The sequence below is a fragment of the Neovison vison genome, chromosome 1 (assembly GCF_020171115.1).
Source record: "Neovison vison isolate M4711 chromosome 1, ASM_NN_V1, whole genome shotgun sequence".
Classification (NCBI taxonomy): Eukaryota; Metazoa; Chordata; class Mammalia; order Carnivora; family Mustelidae; genus Neogale; species Neogale vison.
The window spans coordinates 133,967,175-133,979,528 of record NC_058091.1 but is presented as its reverse complement, the minus strand read 5'-3'; the positions used below and the strand labels follow the sequence as shown (position 1 = coordinate 133,979,528).

Below are 12,354 nucleotides of genomic sequence, written 5' to 3'. Positions count from 1 at the left end.
AGCACAGAGAAATCCTACAAGATGAACCCATGGAGGTCCACACCAAGACACAAATACTAAAAATGACAAAAAGGAGTCAGAGGATATTAAAAGCAGCAAAGGAAAACCATTACATATAAGGGAGACCTCACAAGGCTATCAGCTTATTTTTCAGCAGAAACATTGTGGGCCAGAAGGTAATGGAATGATATTTTCAAAGTACTAATAGGAAAAAACCTATAACCAAGAATATTCTATCCCACAAGGTTATCATTCAGAATAGAAGAGATAAAAATTTTCTCAAACAAAAGCTAAGACTGTTCATCACCCTTAAACCAGCTTTACAAGAAAGGTTAAAGGGAATTATTTGAGTGAAAAGAAAAGGCCAGGGACGCCTGGGTGGCTCAGTTGGTTGGACGACTGCCTTCGGCTCAGGGCGTGATCCTGGAGTCCCAGGATCGAGTCCCACATCGGGCTCCCAGCTCCATGGGGAGTCTGCTTCGCTCTCTGACCTTCTCCTCGCTCATGCTCTCTCTCACTGTATCTCTCTCTCAAATAAATAAATAAAATCTTTAAAAAAAAAAAAAAGAAAAGAAAAGGCCATTGCTACAAAGTTATAGGAGGACAAAATTCACAAGTAAAACAACTAATTATAGAAGATTCAATTATAATACCAGTTTGTTAACACATTGTAGTAGTACAATCTGCTATATCTACAGAAAAAACAGTCAAGGACAGACATAAATAAGATGATGCAAAATATGTACATAAAACATGGAAGATGGAGTAAAAATTTGGTGCTTTTAGAGTGTGTTCAAACTTAAGTGACTATCAACTTAATAAAGGCTGCTATGACACACAAGATGACATATGCACCTAATGATAATCATAAATTTAAAAACCTCTGATACATATACAGAGAAGAAAAAAGAATCCAAGTGTAACCCTAAAAAAAAGCCTTCAAACCACAGGGGAAGGGCACCTGGGTGGCTCAGTTGGTTGAGCAACTGCCTTCAGCTCGTGATCCTAGAGTCCTGGAATTGGGCCCCGCATCAGGCTCCCTGCTTGGCAGGGAGTCTGCCTCTCCCTCATCCTCTCCCTCATCTTCTCCAAAATAGATAAATAAAATATTAATTTAAAAAAAGAACCACAGGGGAAGAAACCAGAAGATATATAACTAAAAAACAACTGGAAAACAAAATGCCAATACATACTTGTTGATTACTTTAAATGTAAATGGACTCTTACCGTCATAGGGAAGATAGTCTAAGAAAACCCTAAGGTGACTTCCTCCCACAGATATAAATTGTTAACACTCAACAAAGTAAATAACCCAGAAAACAACCTGAACACCAGCACAACGAACTCCACAAAGGTATAGAAGAGGCATATTGGAGAGGATAAGAAGGGTGGAGAGGAAGTAGAGAGCAAAACTGACAGCAGCCATTCATGGCCGGTAGGAGGGAGAAGCCCCAGAAATGAAGGGAGAGAAACATACTATACACCAAGGATTCCCACACAAAAAAGGTGAATTCCCACAATAACAGGGTACACATAACACATAAGGGATATCTAAAGCACCAAGTTCTAGTGAAGAGGGGACGCTGCACCACAGGAAAATATAGGACCCTTCCTTCAAAAGGCTATTGTTTCTACAAGCAGGAGACAGAGCAGACTTTCCAAACACACAAACAGACACAAAATTGGAACATTCCAGTCTCATTTTGTCTAAAGAACAGGAAAAGACTATGAAAAGAGACATAAAGTGAATATAAGTAATATGGCTGATAAATTCAGAGTAAGGATCATAAAATATACAATGGACTTAAGAGCAGAGGATATCAGAGAAACCATTAACAAAAATTAAATACACATACATACACCCCCCCCCAAAATAACAAAAACAAAATAAACAAAAACATGAACCAGAGGAGTGCACCTCGGTGGCCCACTTGGTTAAGTGTCTGCCTTTGGCTCAGGTCATGATCTCAGGTCCCGGGATCAAGCCCTGTCTCAGTCTCCCTACAGGGAGCCTTCTCCCTTTCCTGTTCCCCCTGCTTGTGAGCACTCTAATAAAATCTTAAAGTCAAAATAAAAGAACCAGAAGAGCTCCTGGATGGCACAGTTGGTTAAATGTCTGACTCTGGGCTCAGTTGTGATCTCAGGGTTATAAGTTCCAGTCCTGTGTTGAGCTTTGTGCTCAGCATTGACTACGCTTGTGACAATCTTTCCCTCTCCCTTTACCCTCCCCTCACTGTGCACATGCACGCTTTAAAATAAATCTTAAAAGACAGAAGAACCAGAGATTAACACAATGAGGCTAAAAATATACTAGATGAAATAAATCAGCTAAAGAAAGGAAAGGAGTGAATTAACATGAAAGATGGTAATAATGGAAAGTAATCCAACTGAGCAGGTGAGAAAAAATTAGGCAAAATGAGAATTGACTTAGGGAGCTCAGTAATCCCATCAAAATCACATTAAGGGATCTCAGAAGGAGATGAACAAAAAGGGGGCAGAAAAATCTATTTGAAGTAGAGCTGAAAATTTCCCTAATCTGGGCAAGGAAACAGATGTCCATATCCAGGAGGCATAGAGCCTAAAAAACAAAAACAAAAACAAATTTTAAAAATCAACCCAAAGAAGTCCACCCTAGGACAGCAGTTAAAAATGGCAAAATGCAGTGATAAAGAGAATTTTAAAAGCAGCAAACTAGTTATATATGTTTGAGGGGAAACACACACACACACACACACACACACACACAAGCCAATCTTTCAGCAGAAAACTTCTAGGCCTGAAGAGAATGATATGATGTATTCAAAGTGCTGAAAGGAAAAAAATCTGTAACCTGGAGCTAGTTCTTTGAAAAAGATCAAAGAAATTGATAAACCTCTAGCTAGACTCACAAACGGCAACACAACAGCAACAAAAATCCTTCCATACCTAAAGTCACAAGTGAAATAATCCACACCACAGAAATACAAGAGATTTTAAAAAGTGTATGCCAACAAACTGAACAACCTAGAAGAAATGGGTAATTCCTAGAAACATAACCTTCTAAAACTGTATCAGGAAGAAGTGGAAAATTTGAACAGACTGATTACCAGCAATGAAACTGGATCAGTGATCAAAAAATTCCCAACAAACAAAAGTCCAGGACCAGATGGCTTCACAGGAGAAGCTACCAAACATTTAAGAAAAAAAAAAAACAGGGTACCTGGGTTTCTGGATTTCAGCCCAGGTCATGAACTCAGGGTTGTGACACTGAGCCTGGCGGTGGGCTCTGTATTGGGCATGAAACCTGCTTAAGATTCTCTCCACCCACCCCTGCTGCCATCTTTCCTTTTCTTCCTCCTGTGCTTCCCCCTCCCCAACATTTAAAAAGTGAGGGTGTATGGAGAAAAGTTAATACCTTTTCTTCTCAAACTATTCTTTAAAAAATAAATAAATAAAAAGGAGAATTCCAAGTTCATTCTATGAGGCCAACATTTCCCTGATCCCAAACCCAGAGAAAGATACCACATACACCCACAAGAGTGAACAAACCAATTATCTCTAATACAAGAAGTTTAAAAAAAATTAGCAAAGAAAATAAAAACCACAGATACATTAAAAAAAAAAAAAGTCACTCACCCTGATCAAGTGAAATTTATTCCTGGGATATAAGGGTGTTTCAGGGTCACAAATAAATGAAATATAAAAGAACATTTTAATAGACATTGTCCTTTGTCAAATGTTTGTTCTATATCTGTTCATGATTAAAACCCTCAAGAAAGTAAGTTTGGAGGGAACATAACTAAGGTCTTTTATGAAAAACCCACAGCTAACATCATTACTCAATGGGGGAAACAGAGCTTTTCCCCCTAAGGTCAGGAACAAGGCAAAAATGCCCACTGTCTCCTTTTATTAATACTGGAAGTCCTAGCCCCAGCACTTAGACAACAAAGAAATAAAAAGACATCCAAATTGGTAAGAATGAAGTAAAACACATTATTTGAAGATGACCATATTCTATATAGAAAACCTAAAGACTCCACCAAAAAACTAGAACTGATAAAGGAATTCAGTAAAGTTGTAGGATATAAAAGTCAATGTACAGAAGTCCACTGCATTTCTATACACCAATAAAGAAACAAGAAAGAAGAAACTTTAAGAAAACAATCCCATGGACAACTGCACCAAACAAAATACTTAGGAATAAACTTAACTAAAGAGGTTAAGAACTATACTCTGAAAACTAAAAAACATTGAGGAAAGAAATTGAAGAGGGCACAAATAGGAAGATAATTCATGCTTATAGATTGGAAGAATATTAAGACGTCCATAGTACCCAAAGCAGTCTACGGATTTAATGCCATCCCTATCAAAATAATAACGGCATTTTTCTCAACTAGAACAATTCTAAAATTTGTATTGAACCACATGAGATCCCAAATAGCCACAGCAATCTTGAAAAAGCTGTATGTAGCACAATGCCAGTTTCCACATTATAATATAGTAAACAAAAAAGTATGGTACTAGCACAAAAACAGAGACATAGATTAACAGAACAGAAGAGAAAGTCTAGAAACAAACCCATGATTATATGGTTACTTAATCTTTGACAAAGCAGGAAAGACTATTCAATGGGAAAAAAGATAGTCTAGTTAGTCTAGTCTTTTCACCACATTGTGCTGGGAAAACTGGGCAGCTATATGCTAAAGAATGAAATCATATTACTTTCACCATACACAAAAATAAACTCAAAATGGATTCAAGACCTAAATTTGAGATCTAAAAGCCATTAAAACCATAGACAAGAGCAGAGGTGTTAAGGTCTCTGACATCAGCCATAGGTTTGTCTAGATAGGTCTCCTGAGGCAAGGGAAACAAAAGCAAAAATAAACTTCTGGGACTTCATCAAAATAAAAAGCATCCCTACAATGAAGGAAGCAGCCAATGAAACTAGAAGACAACCTGCTGAATGGAAGGAGTTATTTGCAAAAGACATATCCAGTAAAGGGTTAGTATTCAAAATATGTAAAGAACTTATAGAACCCAACACTGAAGAAATAACCTAATTGAAAAATGGGCAGAAGACATGAACACGCATTTCTAAGACAACATGCAAATGGCCAACTGATACATGAAAAGATGCTCACATCAATCATGAAAAAATGCTCCATGTCACTCATCAGGAAAGTACAAATCAAAACTGTAACGAGATGTCACCTGTTGGAATGGCTGAAATCAACAAAAATCAACAAAGCAACAAGTGTTGGCGAGGATATGGAGATAAAGGAACTCTCTCGTACTGTTGGTGGGAACACGAACTGATGCAGCTGCTGTGGAAGACGGTATGGAGGTTCCTCAGAAACTTCTACGAGCCAGTATTCACACTAGTGTGTATTGAGCCAGAGAATACAAAAACTCTAATTTGAAGGATGTACCCCTATGCTTACAGTAGATTTACAAAAGCCACTTTATGGAAATTGCCAAAGTGTCCTCCGATGAATGGAAAAAATGTGGCATGTGTATGTATGTGTATATATATATATGTATACACAGAGAACAGATTGTTCAGCCATAAGAATGAAGTTGTGCTATTTGCAACAGTATCTAGAGAGTAAAATGCTAAACAAGATAATCCAGCCATAGAAAGACAAATACCATACGATCTCACCCCTATGTGGAATTTAACAAAGAAAAAAAACCCACAAACCAAAAAATAGACTCTTAACTACAGAGAACAAGCAGATGGTTATCAGAGGGGAGGTGGGCAAGCAGATGGGTGAAATAGGTGAAGGGGATTAAGAATATACTTATGGTGAGCACTAATGTATAAAATTGTTAGATCACTATGTTGTACACCTGAAACTAATATAACACTATGTTAACTATATTGAAATTAAATTTTTTTAAAGGATTTTATTTATTTATTTGACAGAGAGAGATCACAAGTAGGCAGAGAGAGGAGGAAGCAGGCTCCCGGCTGAGCAGAGAGCCCGACGCGGGACTCGATCCCAGGACCCTGAGATCATGACCTGAGCCGAAGGCAGCGGCTTAACCCACTGAGCCACCCAGGCGCCCTGAAATTAAATTTTTTAAGAAGGGAAGAAGCTGAAAAAATTTTAAAAAACTAACATTCACAAATTTTCAGGGTACCAAAAAAAAAAAAATCAATATATAGAAATCTGTTGTGTTTCTATATACAAATAATGAACTAGTAGAAAGACTAAGAAAATAATCTCATTTATAATTGCATTACAATATTTAGGAATAAGTTTAATCAAGGAAGTGATAGACCTATACTTTAAGAACAGTAATACATTAATTTAAAAAAAAACCCATTGAAGATACAAATAAATGGATATGCCATGCTCTTGAATTGAAATAATATTGTTTAAATGTCCATACTACCCAAAGTAATCTACAGGTTCAATGCAATTCCTAGCAAAATACCTATGGTATTTTTCACGGAACCAGGACAAATAATCCAAAGATTTGTATGGAACCAAAAAAGGTACCAAATAACAAAGCAAGCTTGGGAAAGTAGATGGAGGTATCATGCTTCCGGATTTCAAACCATATTACAAAGCTACAGTAATCAAAGCAGTATGGTATTACTAGCACAAAAATATATACCTAGTGCAACAGAACAGAGGCCAGAGAAACTCCTACTCATCTAGTCAATCTACAACAAAAGAGGCAGGTATATACAGGGCAGATGTCGGTGAGGATGTGGAGAAAAAGGAACACTTGTACACAGTTGGTGGGAACGAAAACCAGTACAGCCCCTCTGGAGAACAGTATTCCTTGAGGAACAGGTTCCTCAAAAAATTACACATACCATTTTGATGTAGTCATTTCACTACTAGGTATTCACTCAAAGAAAATGAAAACACTAATTTGAAAAGATATAGGCACCGCTATGTTTATAACAGCATTATTTGTAACAGCCAAGCAACGGGAGAAACTCAAGGGTCCATCAGTGGATGAATGGGAAAATAAATGGTAGATACTATGGACTGGAACTCAAACATAAAAAGAGGAGATCTTGCCATTTACAACACAGATGGACCCAAGGGCATTAACGCTAAGCAAAACAAATCAGAAATCCATGATTTCACTTCTATGTGGAATCCAGAAAATAAATGTACAACAACAAAACGGATTCTTAAATGCAAAGGACAAAGGTGATTGCCCGAGGGGAGGTGGGTGGGAGATGGGCAAAAGAGAAGAAGGGGATCCAGAGTTACAAACCTCCTGTCACAAGTCAGAGATGAGAAGTACAGCCGGAGGAGTGCTAACAACCCGAACTCCATCTCTGGCCTCCGACTCCGTGTCTGGTTTGTATTCACGCCGTGACCTGCCTCGGGGCTCCATGCTCCATGGAGAAGGGGTGTCCTGACTGGAATGCGCAGTCTCATTCTGACTGACCGTCCCTTAAGTAAGGCCCAGAAACCCCCACTGCAGGGAACTCGTACAGATCTTTGGTGCACAGCTGGTATGGCTTGAGATAACTACCCTTGACCTGACCACCATGCTCCTCACACTATACAGGCTGCGGATTAAGGTCTGGACTTGGCAGCGAACAGCTGCCTAGCTCGGGGATCATTGGTCTGCTCCATCCCACCCACCCCATCAGTAAGTTATCCTGAATATAGCTGTGTAAACAGTACAGAAGCCTTGCTTCTTTCTTTGGTCTTAGAATGCCTTCTCAGAGAGTATGAACAATATTGCAATAATGTTATAAGAAGACAGAGCATTAAGTCATGTACCTAATTGTCAGATGGCTATGTTGTACCCCCAAAACTCTAAGTCAACTGTACTTACGTTGAAACTTTTTAAAACATTGACAGAGAGAGAGAGAGAGAGAGAGAGAACTTGCACAAGCGCATAAGCAGGGGTACCAGCAGAGAGGGAGGAAGCAACGGACGCCCCACTGAGCTGGGAGCCCCATCCAGGACTCCATCCCAGGACCCTGGGATCATGACCTGAGGCAAAGACAAACACTTAACCAACTGAGCCCCCCAGGTGTCCCGCATTAAAAATATTTAATACAAAAATAAAATGGACCTCAGGCAAATCAAGACATACTTTATAACAAAATCTGTTACTACAGGACAACCCGGGGTAGGGGGTCAATAAAGCCAAGTACTGAAACATGTTTTACTTTTATATGTTATTTAGATGAATATTTATACCAGAATATTCTAATAAATAGTCAATTTAGTTATAAATATACTTACCTTTACTACTACTCCTGGAAATAATCTAGAAAGAAAAAGAAAGCTTGTATTATTTTATAAACCATTATCAACTGTAACATTAATTCATTAGACCTGATATTTCTCTAATAGGCAGGAGTGGACTTTCATTAGTAGGAAATAGAAAGAAATCCTATCTGACCTTCAGTCACTATTAAAGTCAGCTGATCTCCCTGAAATAGTTGAATAATGTATGCATGAAAAGAAATCACTTTTTTCTATAGCACTGGTTATATATGGTTTCTTTTTCATGTATTTTAATAAAATATGAGAGTATTGGCAAAACCCACATCTTAGAAAACAAGTTTTATAAATAACTTGAAGATTCTGCCAATTACCAATGGTCTCTGTCCTTGCTTCCTTACCAAGGCTGTGTCAAAGAAGTCTTCCAGAACATCAGTCAGGGATGTGTCGGACGCTGACTCTGCCATGGTCAGAAATGCGGTTGTTTTTTCAAACCAGGAAACCATGTACACAAGAGAAGAAACAATGATGGAACTTTCTGTGACCGTGTAACTACTGTCTATTCAATAAAGTTTCATAAATCTTTTACCAGAACAGAATAGTTTTAGAGACTGGTTTCTAGAACATTTCAGGTAGACCTCTAAGGCCTCCATCTAGAATCAAGTCCTACTGCTAGAGGGTTGTACCAGTATGTTCTCAGACACCGGCAAGAGTTGGCCAGGATTGATGCCAAAAAGTCCTATATAGGGGCTAGTGATTAAAGATTAAGAGATAAATGGTCCTCCCCAACACAGCAGCAATTCTTATCATCTAGGAGGCTGCAGAAAAACTATTCAAAGAATATGCAGAATTTGGAAAGTGCTCCAGAAGTAAGTTAGTACAGTATAGATGCTTCAGGCCAATCTTCTGCCAAAAGCTTCCAGCTGATTGGAGATTTGTTTTCCTGTAGGAACGTATATCCACGTTCCTAATAAGTTGCTAGGATTGGTAGGATTTAAAGTAAACTCATATAAACCCTCCTAGAATGTTTACTCAAAAAAGGGGAGGGCCATCTTTAGACCATTTTGGCTTATAAAAATAATCCTGTGAGCATAGTTTGACATTTTCAATTGAACACGTAGTAAGAAGAGTTCGTAATGAAAAAATCTTAGAGGAGGGAGCCTTAGAAACTTGGTTCACTTTGGAGCCAAGAACCCAAAGCAGCCCAGCTGGGGACCATGGACAAACCAATCCATTGGCAACCTTAACTGTACATTAGGAAAACCCGGAGAGCTTTGAAAGCCCTGATGCCTGAGACCCATCACAGACCCAGTACATTGCTCTCTCCGGTGGGAGGACCCACAGAGGGCTTTTTAAAGCTCTCCAGGGGCTTCTAATGCACAGTGAGGGGGAAGGGCCACTACGGAGTTCTTTGATCTCAAACCAGGCAAAGATTTGTACTAGATTGAACCATCCACCCTCTGAAGCAAACTTTTCTCCAACAGCTTAAGGGAAGGGGATAAAAAAAGCCTTCCATACAGTGGAACTCACTGCTAAGGCGGTATTTCCCCCTTCCTATAGTCCTACTCTGAATTGTATGCTTTTAAGTATGTTTGTCATGATTCCATTCACCACCCTAAATCCTATTCCTCTCTCAGCACACCAGAATATGTTGAGCAGAGATTCAGAGAAGCGAGGGCAGTGCCACATTTTTTATTAAGACTTGGGATTAGAAAATCACTCTCTGGACCCAATTCTATGCCATGATCATACATATCCCTACAGCTGTGGGATTACCAGAAACCAGACAAAAGAGTTATTTACAGATGTACTAGGTGCTACTTATACAGACAAGTTGCTTAATTCTCCAGGATCTTAGGGTACGGGACTAAATAGGTTCCTTTCCACAGGAAATTCTTACTCTGGGGAGAATAATTTCTCAGTGCCTTTTGAGTTGACCTGCAAAACTAATCAACTTTAGAAGTATAGAATCTAGAGGCGCCTGGATGACTCAGTGGGTTAAGCCTCTGCCTTCGGCTCAGGTCATGACCACATGGTCCTGGGATAGAGCCCAGAATTAGGCTCTCTGCTCAGCAGGGAGCCTGCTTCCCCTTCTCTCTCTCTGCCTACTTGTGATCTCTGTCAAATAAATAGAAAAAAGAAAGGATAGAACCTAGTATCCCATCCACTTTAACAGTATCAATCTATTTTTCTTTGGCCAAAACTTACATGAAACAGAACAGGCTTTAGAATGTGCCTAAGTTCTGGTTCTCAAATTTCCATCGCCAAGCAGAATTCCAACAGAATATGGAAATTTCCATTTGATTTCAAAACTCCAGTGGAAATTTGATCTGATCCTTTAAATCTTGGAGGTTGTTTTTTTTTTTTTTAAGATTTTATTTATTTGACAGAGATCACAAGTAGGGGGTGGGGGAGCAGGCTCCCTGTGGAGCACAGAGCCCAAATGCAATGCGGGCTGGATCCCAGGACTCTGGGATCATGATCTGAGCCTGAAGGCAGAGGCTTAACCCACCGAGCCACCCAGGCACCCCTTGGAGGGGTATTTTTAAAATCTAAACAGAAAATCAGGTTGGGACAGATCCCAACTTATCTTCCCCTGCCCCAGAACAAAACAAAACAAAAAACCAATCAGCTTAGGGTTCCAAGTCACGGTGGGGGGGGGGGGGCTGTATATCCTGTTCCCCTTCCTTTGAAGTGGTTTTACCCCCTCTTCCCCATCTCCTGTCATTTGTGTAACTATATGAGGGAGCTAGGAGGCACTATGTGCAAAATGAAATATATAGTTTACCTAAGCAAAATCCTTAGATCCACCCCACCCCCACCCCGCATCCTCCAAAGGGTTTTAAAATCCCTGAGAGGAGTTAGGGAAAGCCTGGTGTTTATTTGCTCTTCCCTCAACCCCCAGAGGAGGCGGTGCCACATAGTTAGAGTCATTTTAAAGTTTGAAGAAAAAAAAAAAAAAGAGGGAAGTGGTAGAGCACAGGGAGATTTCCCTGAGCCAACCTGGTCTTTTTTCAAAAACGGATATTTTTAAAATTATGTATGGTAATATACAATATGTAATCACACATCATATCAAGATAGAGAACATTTCCATTCCATAAACTTTCCCAGGGCTGCTCTCTCGTCACGATCACCACCAGTGTTAGCCACTATTTTGTCTTCTAGAACCATAGGTTCGTTTAGCCTTGAATTGCATATGAATAAATCATATTCCATATACTCATCTATGACCACTTTAACTTTTTTTATTGTGTTATATCACCATAAAATACATCATTAGTTTTGGATGCCGTGTTCCAAGATTCGTTGTCTATGTCTAACACCCAGTGCTCCAGGCAATACATGCCCTCCTTAATACCCACCACCAGCCTCCCTCATGCCCCCCAAAACCTTGCTTGTGTCTCAGAGTCCACAGTCTCTCATGGTTCCTCTTCCCCTCCGATCTCCCCCAATTCTCTTTTCCTTTCCGTCTCCTAAGGTCCTCCACGTTATATGGTCCACAAGTACGTGAAACCCTAAGATAACAGACTTTCTCTGCTTCCTTGAGCAGGGGCCTTGCTAATCTCCTATCATTCCAATTTTAGCATATGTGCTGAAGCGAGCGTGCCAACCTGGTCTTCCTGAACGTCAGGTACTAGAGTCCAGAGAGTTGGGGGGGGGGGGGAGATTTTGAAACCAGCCAGATCATGCTTCTGCCTATCTTCCCTCATCTCCTCACCAACAAATCAACATCTAAAAGGGTTGCAAAGTCTGCTCATGAAAAGAGGGATATAACAAGAGATTTAATAAACTCTGTTTTGCTTCCAGATACCGTTGTCAAAGCATAATAGTACCCTCTGGTTAATCCCTAAAACACAGAATAAACAGTCACAACTGCCTGAATTAGAATAAGCATTCTAATAAGTATTTTTACTCTTTGTTTTCTCAGATTCAACTGAGTTTCACAGTTGGAAAAATAGGCTGTGGCAAGGGGAAGTTTTTGATCATTTATCCAAAATCAGTCTTGTTACTCCTGTCTCTTAAAATAGCTTTTAGAGCCTTTGAGTGGAGGGGCATGTAATAGTTACTCCTGACTCAGGCTATATTCAAGTGAAATTCACTAAAATAATTAAAACCTGCGACTACAACATTGGCTGGTCAAGGGGAGAAGAGGGAA

At 39.5% G+C, this 12,354-nt stretch overlaps 1 protein-coding gene across 1 annotated transcript in view; it reads right to left on the bottom strand.

Moving 5' to 3' along the window:
• SYCP2L (synaptonemal complex protein 2 like) overlaps positions 1-12,354 on the bottom strand; it is a 110,317-nt gene that overhangs the window by 88,553 nt on the left and 9,410 nt on the right. Inside the window, exons 8-9 of the mRNA XM_044251038.1 lie at positions 8,597-8,701; positions 8,214-8,238 (exon numbers count right to left, since the gene is read on the bottom strand). Of these exons, the coding sequence (XP_044106973.1) occupies positions 8,214-8,238; positions 8,597-8,701 (130 nt within the window). The remainder of the gene's footprint in view (positions 1-8,213; positions 8,239-8,596; positions 8,702-12,354) is intronic.